General features: G+C 43.6%; 1 protein-coding gene across 1 annotated transcript in view; it reads right to left on the reverse strand.

Moving 5' to 3' along the window:
• Positions 1 to 20,486, reverse strand: part of dnah1 (dynein, axonemal, heavy chain 1) — a 697,254-nt gene that overhangs the window by 82,275 nt on the left and 594,493 nt on the right. The window contains exons 66-67 of the mRNA XM_068051405.1: positions 15,529 to 15,725; positions 8,210 to 8,354 (exon numbers count right to left, since the gene is read on the reverse strand). Of these exons, the coding sequence (XP_067907506.1) occupies positions 8,210 to 8,354; positions 15,529 to 15,725 (342 nt within the window). The remainder of the gene's footprint in view (positions 1 to 8,209; positions 8,355 to 15,528; positions 15,726 to 20,486) is intronic.

The following is a 20,486-nucleotide window of genomic DNA, read 5'->3' on the forward strand; positions in this document are numbered from 1 at the left end:
CCAAAGCCTGTCCACCACCTACAAGGCACAAGTCAGAAGTGTGATGGAATATTGCCTGGATGGGTGCAGCTCCAACAACACTCAAGAAGCTCGACACCATCCAGGACAAAGCAGCCCACCGGACTGGCACCCAATCCATAAACATTCACCACCTCCACCACCAACGCACAGTGGCAGCAGTGTGTACCATCTACAAGATGCACTGCAGCAACGCACCAAGGCTCCTTCGACAGCACCTTCCAAACCCGCGACCTCTACCACCTAGAAGGACAAAGGCAGCATGGGAACACCACCACCTGCAAGTTCCCCTCCAAGCCGCACACCATCCTGACTTGGAACTATATCGCCATTCCTTCACTGTCACTGGGTCAAAATCATGGAACTCCCTTCCTAACAGCACAGTGGGTGTACCTTCCCCACATGGGCTGCAGCGGTTCAAGGAGGCGGCTCACCACCACCTTCTCAAGGGCAATTAGGGATGGGCAATAAATGCTGGCCTGGACAGTGATGCCCACATCCCATGGACAAATACAAAAAATTATTGTCTCTCCTTGCTACCACAGGGAAATTATGAGAATTGCCCATGAGATTCCAGTCGCAGGTCATTTGGGTATTTGGAAGATTCAGGCTAGGGTAATGGTGCATTTTTACAGGCTGAAGCTGCGTAAGGATATGGTGCACATGATGAACCAGGTGAAGTGTTCTCCGATTGAGCCTCCTGCACTGAAGCTGGAGAACACAAAGGCGTTGGAGAGTCTGGATGAGGTGCCACACCATCTACCTGAGTACTAGAGGAAAGATAAAATTGACCAATTAAGGGAATATAAGCCTCTATGTGCAGATAAGCTAGATCGTACTCTGGCTATTCATGAGATTGATACAGGGGAAGCTAAACCAATTAAACAAAACCCCTACAGACTGAATACAGCAAATTGGTCAAAGTCAGGGAGGAGGTTCAGTTAAAGGTTAAATAATAATATAATTGAACCCAGTCAAAGTAGCTGGAGTTCTCCCTGTCGTTCTGGTACCAAAAACAGATGGTTCGCAAAGATTCTGCATTGATTACTGAAAGGTTCATGCAGTAACTAAGAAAGACTCCTATTTGATCCTAAGGCTCGAGGATTGTATTGATAAGATGGGGAACTTGGCCTTCATTAGCAAGATTGATTTGCTTAAGGTATATTGGCAAGTCCCCTTGATCAAATAAGCCAAAGAAATTTCTGCTTTTGTGACACCTGATAGTCTATTCCAATGTAAAGTCATGTCATTTGGTATGAAAAATGCACCGACTACATTTCAAAGATTAACCAATCAAATGATTGCCGGTTTGAATAATTGTGTTATGTACGTCGATGGCCTTTTCCTGTCCAGTGACACTTGCAGTGATCATGTCAGACATTTGAAAGCTCTTTTAGACAGTCTGGCCAAAACTAACCTTGTCATAAACCTGACAAAGAGCAAGTTTGCCAAGGCCAAGGTTGCTTATTTAGGACATATTATGGGTCAAGGTCAAGTATTACCACAAGAGGCAAAGGTTCAGGTGATGATCGTCTTTCCTGTACCAAAGACAAAGAAAGACATGTTATGATTTCTGGGTGCGTGGGCTCTACAGGAAATGTATCCCTAATTTCAGCACAGTAGTCATCCCATTGACAAAACTGTTAAAGAAAAACATGAAGTTGGAATGGTCAGAATCATGTCAAATGGCATTTGAGAATTTAAAGGCTATTTTGATAAAGGGGCCAGTTTTATCAGCCCCAAATCTTAGTAAGCCATTCAAGGTGGCTATTGACACCAGTGGCACAGGGGTAGGAGCGGTGCTGCTCGAAGATGATAATGCTGGTATGGAGCTGACCCTTAGCTACTTCTCTAGGAAGCCTAATAAGCATCAAAGAAAGTACTCGATAATCGAGAAAGAGGCTGTAAGTCTTGTACTGGCTCTTCAACAGTTGAGGTATATGTATTCAATCATCGGGGGAAAGTCCTAATTTATACAAACGACAACCCATTTGTGTTTCCAGAAAGTTCAGAACAAAGAATCTTGAGCTGCTTCGTTGGAGTTTGAAGTTACAACCATTTACATTAAAAATTGTGCATGTTGCAGGGAAAAGTAATATAATTGTTGATGCCCTGTCCAAAGTTTAAAGGAGGGGTGTAAGAGAGAAGGAAGGCTCTGAGTTATGATAATTTAATGATGTTTGAATCCTGCTGATCCTAATTGTCACATTTACTTGGTTTTATTATTGGTTAAGCCCTTATGATTTTGTAAATCCGATATGGATAATTGTGGAATAAGAAAATATTATCTGTACAGTAATAAGCTATTTGTTAAAATGTTAATAATGTTAAGAACTTGCTGTATTTCTGAAGTGTTGTAAAGTAAACTTTACTACGGTAAAGCTTTCTTTTTCCCAAGGGGCAGATGTGTGATGGAATCCTTGATTTTGCAGGATCCACGAGGGAATGTGTGCGAACTGTTGTCTGAACAGATAACCTGTTGAATGTTCTGTAAGGTGCACTGGCCCTGATTTCAAAGTTTGTTTTTTTCTGAGACAACCCCTAACTGAAAGGGAAACTAAAACTGAACCTAAAACTTCAGGTTTCTGGGGTAACAGAAACTGGTTGGAACCTGCTAACAGAGTGACAGAGCCATTCAGCTCAGATCATGCAGGAGTAGAGTGCCAGCAGGTGAAGACTGGATCCAGGAACTGTTTCTGTTACTTAAAGTAACTGATTAACCAGATCCGGCCAGATAGTGCATTGGGTTGTCACTGAAGGGCTCGGATAAAAGTAGTACTGGTGGATCCATGCCATCAAGATAGTCATGAGCAGAGCTGGAGGTGGTTCTGGAGATGTGTATAGTTTTGGGTGAAGACTGTACCCATAGAGTTCTGGTTGAAAATCAATTGCTGTCGGATGAGAATCGGTGGTGGCATCTCGGGAGACAGGAGCTGGCGATCTACCTGAGCAAATTCAGTGCTTTGAAGAACTTTGTGGCTGTAATTGATGCCATGTATGCTGAGTGGACAGTCCAGTCAATCCATGAGATCTATGTTTGTCATATCTGATAGTTAATGTGCAATTTGTAATATATATATTGACCACAATCTGTCTGTTAATTCATGTTTAATTTATGTTGATTTTGGTTTGATTGTTAAAAGTAAAAGTTAGAAAAGTGAAATCTTGTCCACTTGTTCTTTTATTGAGGTAATTTGGTAAATTTGATCCTTTTAGTTTGTTGATCTCCACAGTAAGCAATAAGCACTTGGAGGGATGAAGTTTACAGGGAAAGGGCAGGGGAGTGGGACTAGCTAAATTGCTCTTCCAGAGAGCCAACACAGGCTTGATGGGTCAAATGACCTCCTTTTCAGCTAATAGCCATCATAATATGTCTCAGTTCAACTTGTCATAGGTGCAGGAAATTCTATAGTTGTCAGGTGGCAAGATGTCCAGACAGCAACACTCTTAAAAGGGCTGCTGTTCTCACTTCAAGTCAACTGTTGTTTTTGGCTACAAGAAATTTACCATGTCAGCAATGAAAGGTGACCTGCGTGGTTTCTTTTTTTCTCTGGCAGGAAAACACCAACTGTCTTCAAACAGTTCATACCCCAACTAAACTGCCTCACAGCTCCAGCGACCCGGGTTCAATTCTGGGTACTGCCTGTGTGGAGTTTGCAAGTTCTCCCTGTGTCTGCGTGGGTTTCCTCCGGGTGCTCCGGTTTCCTCCCACATGCCAAAGACTTGCAGGTTGATAGGTAAATTGGCCATTAGCAATTGTCCCAAGTATAGGTAGGTGGTAGGGAAAATATAGGGACAGGTGGGGATGTGGTAGGAATATGGAATTAGTGTATGATTTGTATAAATGGGTGGTTGATGGTCGGCACAGACTCGGTGGGCCGAAGGGCCTGTTTCAGTGCTGTATCTCTAAACTAAACTAAATAAACTAAACTAAATGTCCAAACCCCAAACAGAGTGTCGATCTCCTGACCTCCATCAACCTTGATATATGGCTTCTCTGTAACCATTTTTCCCAGGTCACCAAGGGTTCTGTTGTTTACGGAGCCCAAAGCACATGACTTTCAGTACATGTGGTTTTCAAACCACATCTCAAGTGTCCCTTCAGTGAACTTGGTAAAAAACACATCCATGGAATCTTTCCAGTTTTAACATAAGTCCTCAAAAAAAAAATGGAAGCACTTTCGTAACATTCCTTAGATATTGGTGCAAGAGGACTGGAGAATTGAAAATGTTAAACACTTGCTCACAAAAGGGTGGAAGGACAAGCCCAGCAACTACAGGCCAGTCAATTTAACCTCCGGGGTAGGAAAGCTTTTAGAAACAATAATTAGGAATAAAATTAATAGTCACTTGGACAAATGTGGATTAATTAAGGAAAGCCAGCCCAGATCTGTTAAGTGCAAATTGTGTTTAATTAACTTGCTTGAGTTTTTTGATGAGGTAACAAAGAGGGTCGATAAGGGTTATGTGATGTACACGAACTTCAAAAAGGCATTAGATAAAGTGCCACATACAGACTTGTCAGTAATGTTAGAGCCCATGGGACAGTAGCAGCATTGATACGAAATTGGCTTAGTGACAGGAAACAGAGAACAGTTGTGAACGGTTGTTTTTTGGACTGGAGGAAGGTGTGGAGATGTGGAGTTTCCCAAGGGTCGATGTTGGGACCCCTGCTTTTCCTGATATATATTAATGATCTATGTTTGGATGTACAGGGCACAATTTCAAAATTTGCAGATGACACAAAACTTGTAAGTATTGTGAACTGTGAGGAGGGTAGTGACAATCTTCAAGAGGACATAGGCTGGTGGAATGGGTGGACAAGTGGCAGGTGAAATTTAATACAGAAAAGTGTGAAGTGATTGATTTTGGTAGGAAAAACAAGGAGATAAATTGAAGGGTACAATTCTAAAGGAGGTGCAGGAGCAGAGGGACCTTGGGATATATGTGCACAAAGCATTGAAGGTTGCAGGGCAGGTTGAGAAAGCAGTTAATAAAGCATATAGAATCCTGGGCTTCTTTATAAATAGGTGCATAGAGTACAAAAACAAGGAAGTTATGATAAACCTGTATAAAACACTGGTTCAGCCTTAACTGGAGTATAGCGTCCAGTTCTGGGCACCACACTTTCAGAAGGATGACAAGGCATTAGAGAGGGTGCAGAAAAGATTCACGAAAATGGTTCCAGGAATGAGCAACTTCAGTTACGTGGATAGGATGGAGAAGCTGGGTATGTTCTCCTTAGAAAAGAGATTAAGAGGTGATTTGATAGAGGAGTTCAAAATCATGAGGAGTCTGGACAGAATACATAGGGAGAAACTATCCACATTGGCCAAAGGATCCAGAACCAGAGGACACCGATTTAAGCAAAAGAAGCAACAGCGACATGAGGAAAAGTTTTTTTACACAGTTAGTGGACCTGGGATGCATTGCTTGAGAATGTGATGGAAGCAGATCCAATCGAAGCTTTCAAAAAAGAACTGCATAATTATCTGAAGAGAAAAAATTTGCAGGGCTATGGGGAAAAGGTATGTGAGTGGAACTAGGTGAGTTGCTCTTGCAGAAAGCTGGCACAGACAACCAGGACCAGCCGAATGGCCTCCTTCTGTGCTGTAACCATTCTATGATGGCTCTGATTTCATTCCTGGTTTTGGGCAGGAACCAAGTGCTAGTGTTCTCAAAATTGGACTGCAGAACTTCGTGTTCTAATTGGCAAGGCGCGATTAGAGGTGCCCTAGAGGATTTGGATTAGGGCCTCAACTATACACCATATTTATTAACAACTTAGATGATGGGATAGAAAACCAAATATCCAAATTTGCTGTTGACACAATGTGGCATTGTAAGCAGTATAAATTGAAGTATAAAATTACAAAGAGATACTGATAGATTAAGCGAATGAGCAAAACTGTGGCAAATGGATTTCAATATAGGCAAATGTGAAATCCTCCACTTTGGACCTAGAAAGGGTACTTTCTAAATGATGAAAAGCTTTGGAGGTCCAAAGAGTCTTGGGCAGCCAGGTACATAGATCTTTAAAATGCCATGAATGGATACATGAACAGAAAATAATCAAAAAGGCGAAAGGAATACTGGCCTTTATATTTAGAGGACGAGAATACAAGGGTGTAAGAGTCATGCTACAGCTACACAAGGTTCGACCACATCTGGAATATTGAGAAATTCTGGGTAATGCACCTTAGGAAGGATATATTGGCCTTGGAGAGAGTGTAGTGTACATTTACCAGAGTAATACTTGGACTTTAAGAGTTAACTACAAGGAGATTACACAAACTAAGGTTATATCCCCTGGAATTTTGAATCTTAAGGGGTGATCTGATCAAAGTTTTCAAGATATTCAGGGGAACAGGGTAGGGTGAGAGAAACTATTTCTGCAGGTTGGGAGTCCAGGACTAAAGCCAGCATATATTGCCCAGCCCTAATATGAAAGTTTAAGTTTGTGCACAAAATGCACAAGTTGTGAATAATTTACTTCATTCTTGGGGTGTGGCCATCACAGGCAAGGTTAGTATTTATTGCCCATCCTTAGTTAAAGGGATCACTAGAGATCACACCAAGAGGTGCAGAGGTAAGCTTCGTTAGGATTCCTGTGGGACCAGGAGGAGCATTAACGTGACCTACCTGATGACTGACTCTCTGAAGTAAAGGCCTGCTACCTGATGACATGTGTCGGGTACATTACGGGTCGGGCCCCTCTTCCAGGTCCGGCTTTCATGCTCGGGTCAGATCAGGCTGGACTCACATGGTTAGTGCTCTTCTGGTAAGTATTAAACATAAAAAAAACCCAACTTACCTGAGCTGGGAGTCTGGGACAAAACTGAGTCTGCGCAGTGAGCGAGTGACGTCACTATGACATCGTCACGCATGCGCTACAGCTTCGTGGAGCTTCCCAGTCGGAAGGTAAGTAAAGGGATGGTTGGGTTGGGCCGGGTGGCGTCGGGCTCGGGGCGAAATTGGAGGGGCTCGGGTCCGCTGTGGATCGGTCGGGTTCGGGTCAGGTTCTTTTTCCCGACCTAAACAGGCCTCTACTCTGAAGCACTCCTTCACAATTGATGCCCACCATTAACTTAAACTAACCACCTATGTCTCATGGAGGAGCAGCTTGATTACCCCTCCCTGCCCAATTGGCGAGCTGCTCTGAATGTACCATAAAACGGGAACAATGGTTGAAGTCAGTGGAAACATCAGGTATTGTATAAAACAGGCAACCAATCTAATTCTATTAGATTGATCCACCCGTGTCATTTTATTGAGTATTATTCAATAATTTAAGTTGTATTATGGTTTCAGCCTTGAATAAATTGATAACAAACGATAAATAACAGAAATAAAAACAGGAAATGGTGGAAATACTCAGCAGGTCTGGCAGCATCTGTGGAGAGAGAAGCAGAGTTAACTTTTCAGGTCAGTGACCCTTCATCAGAACTTGAGTTAACTCTGCTTCTCTCTCCACAGAAGATGCCAGACCTGCTGAGTATTTCCAGCATTTCTTGTTTTTATTTCAGATTTCCAGCATCTGCAGTATTTTGTTTTTACATAAGTAACAGAAGGTGTATAGCAGATCATTCAGCATCTGAAAACGGTAGATTAATGTTGGATTCCTGGTGCAGTTTCCCATTTAAAACTTAGTCCACCTTACTCATTCGGAGGCTAGCTGACCTGCTGTACAGTTCCAACATTTGCTGATTTTATTTTAGATGTAGTGTGACAGAAGATGTTTCCACTTGTGGGGGAATCCAAAACTAGAGACCATAAAAAATAAGATAGTCATTAATAAATTCAAGAATTCAAGAGAAACATCTTTACTCAGAGAATGCTAAGGAAGTGGAAATTGCTACCACATGGAGTTCTGAGACAAATAGCATAAATGCATTTAAAGAGAAGCGAGATAAACACCACAGGGATAAAGGAATAGAAGGATATGGTGATAGGGTTAGTTGAAGGTGGGGGGAAAACTTGTGTGGAGCATAAGTTCTGGCATAGATGCGTTGGACCGAATGGTCTGCTTCTGTGCTGTAAAACTCTTTAATTCTATGTTGATCTCCAACATTCATGATTTTTCTTTTCATTGTTTCAAAAAACAAAAAACATGTTTTGTGAAAATAATGTGTGGCAAATGTAATCATAATGGCAGCGTAACTCACAATATATAGGAAGCAGCAAGTCTGACCTGAGGCTCAATGAATCTCTCTCCGAGGTTCAGTGACACAAAGTCCTGCATGGAATTGGTGACTTTGTCCAGTCGAAGACAACGCATAATAAGCAGTTTCTGAAATGGATTTGTTTCACTCGCTAACTTTCCTGGTAAAGGCTGTCTGTAAAAAATATTACAATTCATTTTGGTTACAATTATGCTCAAAATGTTACAGCCACTAATCCTAAAATCTCTGAAGATCACCAAGCTGGTGAATGTAATAAACTTTTAACAAATTTCCTGCAGACACACTGTAGCATGGATAGCAACTTGATGCACTACCCAATCACACCTACAGTTACTTTAATTGCAGCTGGTAAAGCAGTGAAAACGACCGAGGCCACAAAATTTGGCTTCTTACCACCCAATTTTCAGCAACGAGTGCTGTTTTGGCTCCAAAACAGTGTTTGCGGCACATGCACACACTTCTGGAGTGAGCTGTGGCAGGGCCCATTTTGGTGAGGGCGTTAGCACACAGCGAGAAACTGCCAGAAGTAAGCAGAGAAGGCAGATCGTGATGTTAATCAGTGTGTAACATTTTGAAGCTATCAATTTAGAGCTCAGCACTCCAACTAACACCATCTCTTAAACACGTGCAGCTGAACATGTGTTTAGCAAGAAGGATTCCCTATCAGCCCTACTTAAAGGGATCATCAACTACCTACAGGTTAGTTGCTGACTGATTTCAAATGGCAATTGCTGCAGTTGTAGAAGTGTTTGGTGGTTTCCAGAGTTGTTTAAAGTCTGAGGTTTGGCATGTGCTGAACGACTTTGTCCTGACTTCAAGGAGTCAAAAGAACATAGGAACATAGAAACATAGGAGCAGGAGTAGGCCATTCAGCCCATCGAGTCTGCTCTGCCATTCAATACGATCATGGCTGATCACTGACTTCAATGCCTTTCCCCCACACTATCCCCATATCCCTTTACGCCATTTGTATTTAGAAATCTGTCAATCTCTGCTTTAAACATACTCAATGACTGAGCTTCCACAGCCCTCTGGGGTAGAGAATTCCAAAGATTCACAACCTTCTGAGTAAAGAAATTTCTCCTCATTTCAGTCCTAAGTGGCTTCCTCCTTATTTTGAAATTGTGTCTCCTGATTCTAGACTCCCCAACTAGGGGAAACATCTTACCTGCATCTCCCTTGTCTATCCCTTGAAGAAGGGTTCTGAAGAAGGGTCACTGACCCGAAATGTTAACTCTGCTTCTCTCTCCACAGATGCTTCCAGACCTGCTGAGTATTTCCAGCATTTCTTGTTTTTATCCCTTTAAGTATTTTGTAGGTTACAATGATATCACCTCTCATTCTTCAAAACTCTAGAGAATACAGGCCCAGTTTCCCCAATCTCTCTTCATAGGACACTCCTGCCATCCCAAGAACAAGTCTGGTGAAACTTTGTTGCACTCCCTCTACGGCAAGTATATCCTTCCTAAGGTTAGGAGGACCAAAACTGCACACAGTCCTCTAGGTGCTATCTAACCAAGGTTCTATACAATTGAAGCAAGACTTCACTACTCCTGTACTCAAATCCTCTTGCGATAAAGGCCAACATAATAGCCTTCTTAATTGCTGACTGCACCTGCATATTAGCTTTCAGTGACGTATTGACAAGGACACCCAGGTCCCTTTGTCCATCTACACTTTCTAATCTCTTACCATTTAAGAAATACTCTGCACATCTTTTCCTCCTACCAAAGTGGATAACCTCACATTTTTCCACATTATATTCCATCTGCCATGTTCTTGCCATTCACTTAGTCTGTCCAAATCCCCTTGAAGCCACTTTGCACCTTCCTCACGACACACATTCGCACCTAGGTTTGTGTCATCCACGAACTTGAAAATATTACATTTGGTCCCCGCATCCAAATCATTGCTATACATTGTGGACAGCTGGGGGCTAAGTACTGATCCTTGCAGTACCCCACTAGTCACAGCCTGCCAACGCGAGAATGACCCATTTATTCCTACTCTGTTTTCTGCCTGTTAACTAATCCTTAATCCACGCCAGTATATTACCTCCTATCCCATGAACTTTAATTTTGCTAACCAACCTCCGGTGAGGTACTTTATCAAAAGCCTTCTGAAAATCCAAGTATACTATGTCCACCAACTCCCCTTTTATCAATTCTGTTAGTTAAAAAAAACTCCAACAGGCTTGTCAAACATGATTTCCCATTCATGTTGACTATGCCCAATCAGATCATTATTATTCAAGTGTCCATTTATCACACCCTTTAGAATAGATTCTGCACAAAGTACTTGCTCGCAGACATGGGTAAAGTATTCTGCATTCCTCTTGGACTACAGCATGACAAAGAAAATGAAAGGAGGTGACAGACAGCGGGACAAGCTGCTGGAAGAGGGAGGAGAATGATGGGGAGAATGGCTCTCAGCATGAGGCCATATCCACCCAGAGTGGTCATGGGGTAATTCTCCTACCTAAATTTCAGTGATGAACAGTGTATCAGACATCTGCACTTTGCTAAGTACATCCTCACTGAAATCTACCACCTGCCACTGGCCATGCAGTAATCCAGAACTCACTGTGCAGGAGACACACTATGAACAAGAAGAGGTTCCTTTATGATGTGCACAAGTGTGGTTAGGTGGTAATCTTAAAGGGACTGCACAGTGAAACAAATGGGCCACGCACAGTGTAGTGAAAATAACTAAATAAAATAAAACGTCATAACTGCAACCTCAAAGCAGGGTGAGGTTGGCATTTCCAGTGGCTGTGAAAGTGGGTTTGTATTTTTATGCAATAAAAGCAAGAAATGCTGGAACCACTCAGCAGGTCTGGCAGCATCTGTGGAAAGAGAAGCAGAGTTAACATTTTGGGTCAGTGACCCGAAATGTTAACTCTGCTTCTCTTTCCACAGATGCTGCCAGACCTGCTGAGTGGTTCCAGCATTTCTTGTTTTTATTTGATTTCCAGCATCCGCAGTATTTTGCTTTTATTATGGACTTTTATGCATCAGGTTCCTTCCAGGCCGGAGTAAATATTTTCAACATTTCCAGGTTTGCCATCCACTGTTGCCTAAGGGAGGTCATTGAGGCTCTGAATTCCAAGATAGCTGATTACATTTCATTCTCAGTTGCCAGAGAGAAGTGGGTACAATGAATATGTGGCTTCACGAGTATTGCAAGATTTTCCATAATGCAAGGTGCCATTGACTGCACATATGTCATTTTGCAGGCACAGGATGAAAACACCAAGATGTACCACAGCAGAAAAGGATTCCATTCCCTCAACATCCAGCTGGTGTGAGGCCATGCCCAGCGTATCATGCAGCTCCACACTGGGTAGCCTCCATTCTGCAGCAGTCTGGGGTTGTTGTCTGTATTACAGCCACCATGACAAACCAAGGGTTGGCTACTGGGGGACAAAGGCTATCCTTTGACGACATAGCTCATGACTCCAGCGTTCAACTCACACACACATGTGCAGCATGTATACAACAAAAGCCATGCTGCCACATGAAATGTGATAGACTATTGGGGTTCTGAAATAATGTTTACACTGCCTGGACTGCTCTGGAGAAGCTCTGCAGTACTCAGCAGAGCACAAGTCAAGATCCGTGGTGGTCTGCTACATGCTGCAAAAATTCCCTATCATGAGGGCACAGGCCTTGCCACCAGCTACAGGCAACCAACTGAAGAGCAGGAGGAAGAAGGAGTGGAAGGGAGGAAGTAATTAGCACAGCCTCTTCTTGCTGGGTTGTCCCTGATTACTTCATTCGACTGCCACCAGTAAACGCAAATCCAATTCCCCATTCACCACCAGTCCCATACCTTACCTTCTCCTCTGTTACTGACCATCACAGCATCCTCTGGGTGGGCCACAAGGCAAAAATAAAAGTTACCACAAAATAAATTTTCAAAACCAAATTTATAAATGAAGCTATGCCATATTGCATACAAATGTCAACTCATCGCCCTTGTGCATTCCCTTACTGCCTATCTTCTGTGCACCTTTGCCTGTCCTTGTGCTCCGATGCAGTGCTACCCCAGTAGCTGCAGCATGGCCGGTGGAAGGCTGCTGACTTTCAGTGGGGGAGATTGCAGATGGCTTTGCAGAACGACTTAGAGTAGCTCTATCCCTAGAAGGTGCGACTTTGGACAGCATCATCTCAGCATGGGTGGCAGCAGTCTGGGCTGGTGGAGTGGTAGGTGTGGGAGGACGAATGCTGTCAGCCTGAGCTAGGACAGCAGATTCGTGCTCCATGGAGCCACTGCTACTCACCCAGGGTGGTGCCTCAGCAATCCAGGTAATCTCTTGGGAGGACAGATTGCTGGACTGTTGTGACACCCTGCAAGCCTTTTTGAATACCGGTATCCACAGCTATGATGGCAGCAGTTTGAGCTTGTGTGGCAGAAAGCCTTTCTGGCATGCCTGCCAAAGCACCGTGCATTTCCTTGTGCATACCCATGAGTCTTCTTCCGTAGGCCACATTTGATAGAGGTGTTCAAAATCATGATTGGTTAGAAGGGTTGGTAACAGATTTAAGGGAATTAGCTGAAGAACCAGAGATGATATGAGGAAACATTTTTACACTGTGGGTTGTTGTGATCTGGAATGCACTGCTTGAAAGGGTGGTGGAAGCAGATCATTAGTAACATTCAAAAGAGAAGTGGATAAATAGTTGAAGGGACAAGAAGTTATAGAGCTGTGGGGAAAGACCAGGGGAATGAGATTAATTGGATAGTTCTACCAAACAGCTGGCACAGGCACGATGGGCCAAATGGCCTCCTTCTCTGCTATATCATTCTATGATTCTATGATTAGAACTGCTCATCGGAGTCCTTTGCAGCTGAACTCGCGTGCAATCCCCATCCTCTGGAGAGCTAGCACCTGCGTGACTCTTTTCCCCTACCCAGTGTCTTGCCACGTGCAGATCCCACCTTTAAGCTATCCTCTAAAGTATGAGTAGTGCCAGTATCTGAGCTGGTGGCTGACAGTATGAGAGCAAGTGATGGTGTTTCATCTTCATCACCATCTTGCTGCTGGTTAGGTGGCAGTTCTTGGGTATCTGAGAGGGGAAAAGTACAAGGATAGAGTTGTGGTGAGGGGAGGGGGAAAGGAAGTGGTGAATGCTTACAACAGCTGCAACTTGTAAATCAGAAGAGATGTGGGAGGAGGAGGAAGTGGGATGTAAGAAGGAGGATTAGGCATGAGAACACCGCCGTTTCAATGGCTTCAGCCCTACAGCTGGCCATGGCCTCAGCCATGGCTGCTCTAATGCTGGCGAGCACTGTCTCCTCCACTGGGGTAAGGACATGCAGCTATACCTATACCTGTCCCCCACCATCACCTTATCCTGCAAGAGAGAGGGAAGTATATCAGTGAGTGTGGTGCAATGTGTTTGGGTTCTGTGGCTCTCATGATTGAATAGCTAGCAATATGTGCAATCTGAAATGTAGGTGTGAGGCGTGTAGCAGTGCAGAGTGCGTGAGGGTGAGGTGAAGTTATGAAAGTTAGATATGAGCTGTAATTGATAGAGTTTGTTGGTAGGTGAGTGATTGGGTTGTGCTGCATGGAGCAGTGTGGGGCTAGTGGTGCAGTTGGTGAGATATGGCATTTGAAGATACATTAATTGAACTTGATCATTCTTATGAGGTAATTGGATGTCTTGCAGCATTGGATCCAGGTCCTCCGGGATAGACTCTTGGCATTGACCGCCATGGTATCTGGTCCCACTGCCTTCACAGAGTTTGTCTGGAGGGATTCCTGGTCCCCTGTGGATAGATCACATGTCCTCTCCTCTCCACCACTAAGGCATCCAGTGCAGCATCAGAGAACCTTGGAGCACGTTCTCTTCCTTGCTGCACCATAATTGCTTCTTCTTCCTGCTCAGACTCTCTTCCATGAACAGTTCCAGCACTTTCTTCAGCTAGAATACACCTGCCCTTTAAGAAATGCTGGCTGGTTTTAAGTAGTGCAACCCAGCTTGAAGTAGTGATAGCCTTGCATGAACTTGGGCCCCTTGCTGAAGCATGCAATCACTCAAGAGTGCATTTAGCACTGGCTGCACACAAGTTGCTTGCTGCCTGCATCGGAAGCAACAGGTGTGGGATAATCACGCATTGCAATCCCCACGCTTGATTTCGAGGCCTGTCCAATTCAGCCTCCAGAGCATTTTTATGTTGTAAGTTACTTTATTTTGTAGTCTCCCAGCTAGTTAAAAGGATGAGCTTCAGACCTGGGTCCAGGACTTACCAAAACAGTCTATATTTGGATTTTAGCAGGTACACGAATGTATTAAGGATGATTTTCCTTTCAAGTTTTTCTCTTTCCCACACATCTATTCAATGCTCCCATGATAACAATGTTGAGATGTAAATGTGTTGTATAGGGAACCACAAGTGACAATCCTCACCTTACTGCTACATATCATAGAAAATTAAGCTACATACTTGTTATGCACTGCCATCAAGCACCCCATCACCATCTAAATTAAAATATTACATGGTTCAGTCAGGACGTATCTGCTTTTCAAGTATTATCAGGCAATTATTGCAAGACTGATGAGTTCTGTTTGGAGGGGACTGCTTTTGCTACCTCCTCATAGTTGAGGTTTTTCTTCTCTTCCTCTGCAGCTGTTCCTTCTATTCAACTGTTGGAACCATTCCTTCATTCAACATATCTCCTGAGTGGGCTCTACTGTTGCCAGTACTTAAAGGTTACTCCAGTGTTAGCTTAAACCAGTCTGAATATAGTCCAGAAATCAGCACCAATTAATGTTGTGATCAGCATGCAGATATTAATGGGTGGCTTTTCAATGCCATAAGAAATTCAATGCCCTAACAACTGTTAAACAGACAAACAATTGGGCGACTGCTCGTATTTATCACATAGGGGTAAATATAGCATAGGTGGAATTGTAGGCAGGGACTAGGGGAGGTGAAGGAGAAGGTGGGGGGGGGGGGAAGGTGGAGGGATGGGTGGATAGGGGAGAGATGGGGGAGAGTGGATAGAGGAGGGGAAGGTGGAGGGGCGGGAGGGGGTGATGGGAAACATCAGGCACAGCAGTAGGTGACAGAGTCTCTGACCCATGTGGGCTCTCAGGCTTTGTTGATGCATCAGTAGGAGCGCAGATGCCTCCAGTACCCATGAAAATTCACTGCCTTCCCACTCACCTTGCATACTCTGGCAAGGTCAGTGCTGGAAGACACCGACAGCCAGGTTTGCATCCTCTTGTACATATTGGGGCCACAATCTCTTGGTAAGATGATATACATGAATAAGTGAGCAGAGAGCTATCACAATCAATCAATACTTAAAGTTCACCTGTGAGGTTCTGGGCTGTCAAAGATTATTTGGAAATCATCCAGATAGTTTGCAAAATCTTCTGTAAAGTTGGCAAAGTTCTTCAGGCTAGTAAGACTCTGGATGTCTCTCCATGCTCTGTCTGATAGCCAGTCAGATGCTGGATTGGGGCTGAATGTCTGAACAGATCCTCCAGAGAGAAGGTAATGCCATTCCTCCTATTCAATTACATTCAAATTATGGCAGGTCATTACAATTGTACACATAAGTAAATCAAAATAAAAAATGATGGATATACCCAGCAGATCAACATTTGAAAAGGAGAAAAGACAGGCTAACATTTTTGACTAGACTAGGCCTGAAAAGTTAACAAAACGGTAAAATATTGTAGATGCTGAAAATCTGAAATAAAACAGAAAATGCTGAAAATACTCAGGTCAGGCAGCATCTGTGGAGAAAGAAACAGCATTAATGTTAAGTTTCTCACTCCACATATGCTGCCTTATCTGCTGAGTATTTCCAGCATTTTCTGTTTTTATTTCTGAAAAGTTAACATTTCTTTTCCCTTTCAGATGCTGACTGAGCTGCTGAATACACTCCTTGTTTTTTTATTTTTCTCTCAGATTTCCAATAATAGCAGCTTTTTATCATTGTATTCTATTCAGCTATTCACTATACAGCTTTATGTAAATGATCAATAGTCATTTTAGTAATTAATTCTATGGAGTTTAGTTCTTGCACAAGGGGGTGCGATCCTGGCTGCCAGTGCCTTCCAGTGCTCACCTTGCCAGTGTATGCAGGGTCATTAGGAAGGCAGTGACATGCATGGGCATGGGAGGCACCAGCACTCCTACGGGTGCATCGCCACTTGGCTGAGTTAAGACTCCCAGATTAATTGCACTTATGTCCTTTCCGGCTGGCAGAAAGAGACTCATCCCTTCAGTGAGATCTCAGTTGAAACCCATGCCCTAGAAAGAAAGAAGAAAGACTTGCATTCATATCGCATCTTTCATGATGTCAAGACAACCCAAAGCGCTTCACAGCCAATGAAGTACTTTTGAAGTGTAGTCACTGGCTGCGAAGTAGAAAATGAGGCAGCCAATTTGTACAGAGCAAGGGCCCACAAACAGAAATGTGATAATGACCAGATAATCAGTTTTTTTATGATGTTAGTTGAGAGATAGATATTGGCCAGGACTTCGGGGAGAACTAGTGCAATGGGATCTTTCACATCCACGTGAAAGGGCAGATGGGGCCTTGGTTTAGCATCTCATCCAAAGGACAGTGAAAGGGCAGTTTCTATCCCCTTTATTTATTCTTAAAACATTCAGCGTCATTAATGCATGGCTTGCGCATTCAAATTCAAGCTCCTAACCTCCATACTTGGATACTGTGATGCCACCAGTGTCAGAACTCAGTTGTGAAGAGCAGAGGTTAGTCACAGCATGACAAAACAGAAGCTTCATTGAGCTCTTATCACCATTCATTTTCTTAATCTCAGTTGAGAAAAGGCAACTATAAATCTTTTGAAAAAGTGACGGTGAAGTATTGCTCATGGATCTAATCTCAGTTTAAAATTATGAGAAGGTAAATAGTGAAATATTATTTCTACTGGTCAGGGAAGCAGTAACTACAAAGAATACAGTGAACATTAGTACTGGAAGCATAATGGGAGAGGTTAGAAAGAAATGTCAGTCATGCAAAAGGTTATTGGGATGAGGAGTACATTGCTACAAGGGACTAGTAAGGAAAAGTCATAACATTTAAAAGGAAATTAGATCAGATAAACACTTGAAGGATCACAATATTAAAGCATGTGGGGACAGAGCAGGGGATTGGCACCCTGATCAACAATAACTACTTGCATTTGCATAGCATCTTTAATGTGTGTTATCAAACAAAATTTGACACCAAGGCATGTAAGGAGAATATCAGGCAGATGACCAAAAGTTTGGTTGAAGTAGGTTTTAAGGAGTATCTTAAAGGAGGAAGGAGAGACAGAGGTGGAGAGGCTTAGGGAAGGATTTCCAAAGGTTTGGGTCTTGGCAGCTGAAGGCACAGCATGAAGGACGCTTAAAATCAGGTATGCACAAGAGGCCAGAATTGGAGAAGCATAGAGATCACAGTGGGTTGTACAGCCGGAGGACATTTCAGAGATAGGGCAGGGCGATGCCATGAAGGGATTTGAAATAGAGGATGGGAATCTTAAACTTGAGGTGTTGCCAGTCCTGAAACCAATGTAAGTCAGCGAGCACAGGGGTGATGGGGGAACAGGACTTGGTGTGCACTATGATTCGGGCAGTAGAGTTTTGGATGAGTTCAAATTTATGGAGGGTGGAAATGGGAGGCAGCTAGGAGAGCATTGGAGTAGTCAAATCTAGAGGTAACAAAGGGATTGACGAGGATTTCATCAACAGATCAACTGAGGCAGGGGTAGAGACAGTGTTACAGAGTGGGAGCAGGCGATCTTGGCGATGGAGCGGAAATATCATTGGAAGGTCATCTTAAAGTCAAATAGGATACCAAGGCTGAGAATGATTTGGTTCAGCCTCACAGTGACCAAGGAGAGGAATGGAGTCAGTGGCTAGGGAATAAAGTTTGTGGTGGGGACCATAGACAATGCTTTTGATCTTCCCAATATTTAGTTGGAGGAAATTTCTGAGCATCCAGTACCAGATGTCAGCCAGTGTGACAAATCAGAGAAAGTAGTGAGATTGAGACAAGTGGTGGTAAGGTAGAGCTGGGTGGCATTAGCGTGCATGTGGAACCTGGCAATGTGCTTTTGTATGATGTTGCTGAAGGGCAGCAAGTAAATGAGAAATAGGAGGGGCCAAGGATAGAGTTCTGGTGGATTCCACAAGTTAATGGTACAGGAGCAGGAAAGAAGCCATTCCAGGTGATTCTCTGGCTAAGACTGGATAGATACGCATGGAACTAGGTGAGTGAAGTCCCACCCAGCTGGATGACGGAGGAGAGGCTTTTTTTTTTGAGGAGAGGGGTGATGACAGCAGATTTGATGGAGAGGGGGACCATACCTGAAGAGCGACAACTGTTAGCAATATCTACTAACATGGAGGCTAGGAATAGAAGGGAAGTAGTACCAGGAGATACTGGAGTTAGTGTACTCTGATCACACTGTAGGACCCAAGAGATACTAGAGTTAGCATACCCAGAGCATACTGTGGTACCAGGTGATATTGGAGTTAGTGTACCCAGAGTACACTGAAGTATCTAGGAGATACTGGAATTATTGTACCCTGATCACAGTGTAGATATAGTTCCAAGTCAGGATGGTGTTAAACTTGGATGGGGTCTTGCAGGTGGAGGTATTACCATCCATCTGCTGTCCTTATCCTTCTAGGTGGTAGATAGAGATTGTGGGTTTGGGAGGTGCTGACAAAGAAGTCTGCGAGTGCATCTTGTTGGTGGTACACACTGCTGCCACTGTGGGTTTGTGGTGGAGGGAGTGAATGTTTAAGTTGATGGGGCACCAATCAGGTCGGCTGCTATGCCCTGGATGGTGTCAAGCTTCTTGAGTGTTAGAGTTCAGCCTATCAGGTAAATGGAGAGTATTCCATCACACTCTTGACTTGTGTCTTGTTGGTGGTGGAAGGGAGGTGAGTTGCTCACCACAGAATACTCAGTCTCTGACCTGCTCTTGTAGCCACAGTATGTGTGTGGCTGGTCCAGTTAAGCTTCTGATCAATGGTGACCCCCAGGATGATGGTTGTGTGGGATTTGGTGATGGCAGTGCTGCTGAAAGTCAAGGACAAGTGGTTAGAGTCTCTCTTGTTGGAGATGGCCAATGCCTAACAATTGTGTGGGGCAAATGTTACTTGCCACTTATCAGCCTAAGCCTGAATCTTATTCAGGTCTTTCTGCATGTGGGCATAGACTGCTTCATCATCTGAGGAGTTGGAACTGAACAATGTGCAAATATCTGCAAGCATCCCTACTTCTGATCTTATGGTGGAGGGAAGGTCATTGATGAAAATGCTTGGGTCTAGGACACTGCCCCAAGGAACTCCCGTAGTGATGTCCTGGGATGAGATGATTAACCTCCAACAATCAAAGCCATCTTCCTTTGTGCTAGTTATGGCTCCAACAAATGGAGAGTTTCCAATTTTGCTAGGGCTCCTTGATGCCACTCTCGGTCAAATGCTGCCTTGATGTCAAGGGCATTCACTTTCACCTCACCTGTGGATTTCATCTCATTTGTCCGTGTTTGGACCAAGGTTGTAATGAGGTCTGGAGTTGAGTGGTCCTGGAGGAACTCAAATTGAGCATCGGTGAGCAGATTATTGGTGAGTAAGTGCTGCTTAATAGCACTGTCAATACACCTTGTTGATGACAGTAGACTGTTGGGTCAGTAATTGACCAGTTGGAATTGTCTTATTTTTTGCAGATAAGACATACCTGTGCCATTTTCCACATGGTCAGGTAGATACTGGTGTTGTAGCTTGGCTTGGAGTGTGGTCATTTCCAGAACACAAGTCTGCAGCACTACAGCCGGGATGTTGTCAGGGCCCATCGCCTTTGTTTATCCAGTGCACTCATCATTTCTTGTTAACACTTGGGATGAATCAAATTAGGTGAGAACTGGCTTCTGTTCCGGTGGGGATGAATCATCCACTCGGCACTTCCGGCTGAAGATGGTTGCAAATACTTCAACTTTGTCTTTAGCATTCATGTTCTGGGCTCTGCCAACATTGAGGATGGGGATATTCATGGAACCTCATCCTCCCATTAGTTATTTAACTGCCCATACATTCATGATTGGACATGGCAGGATTGCAGAGCCTTGATCTGATCTATTGATTCTGCAATTGCTTAGCTGTCTATAGTATGGTGCTTTTGCTGTTTAGCACGCATGTAGTCCTGTGTTGTAGCTTCACTAGGTTGGCATGACATTTTTAGGTATGCCCTGCCCTGTTATGCTGTTCTACACTCCTCATTGAATCAGGGTCAGTCCCCTGGCT

The sequence above is a fragment of the Heterodontus francisci genome, chromosome 19 (assembly GCF_036365525.1).
Source record: "Heterodontus francisci isolate sHetFra1 chromosome 19, sHetFra1.hap1, whole genome shotgun sequence".
In the NCBI taxonomy this organism is placed as follows: Eukaryota; Metazoa; Chordata; class Chondrichthyes; order Heterodontiformes; family Heterodontidae; genus Heterodontus; species Heterodontus francisci.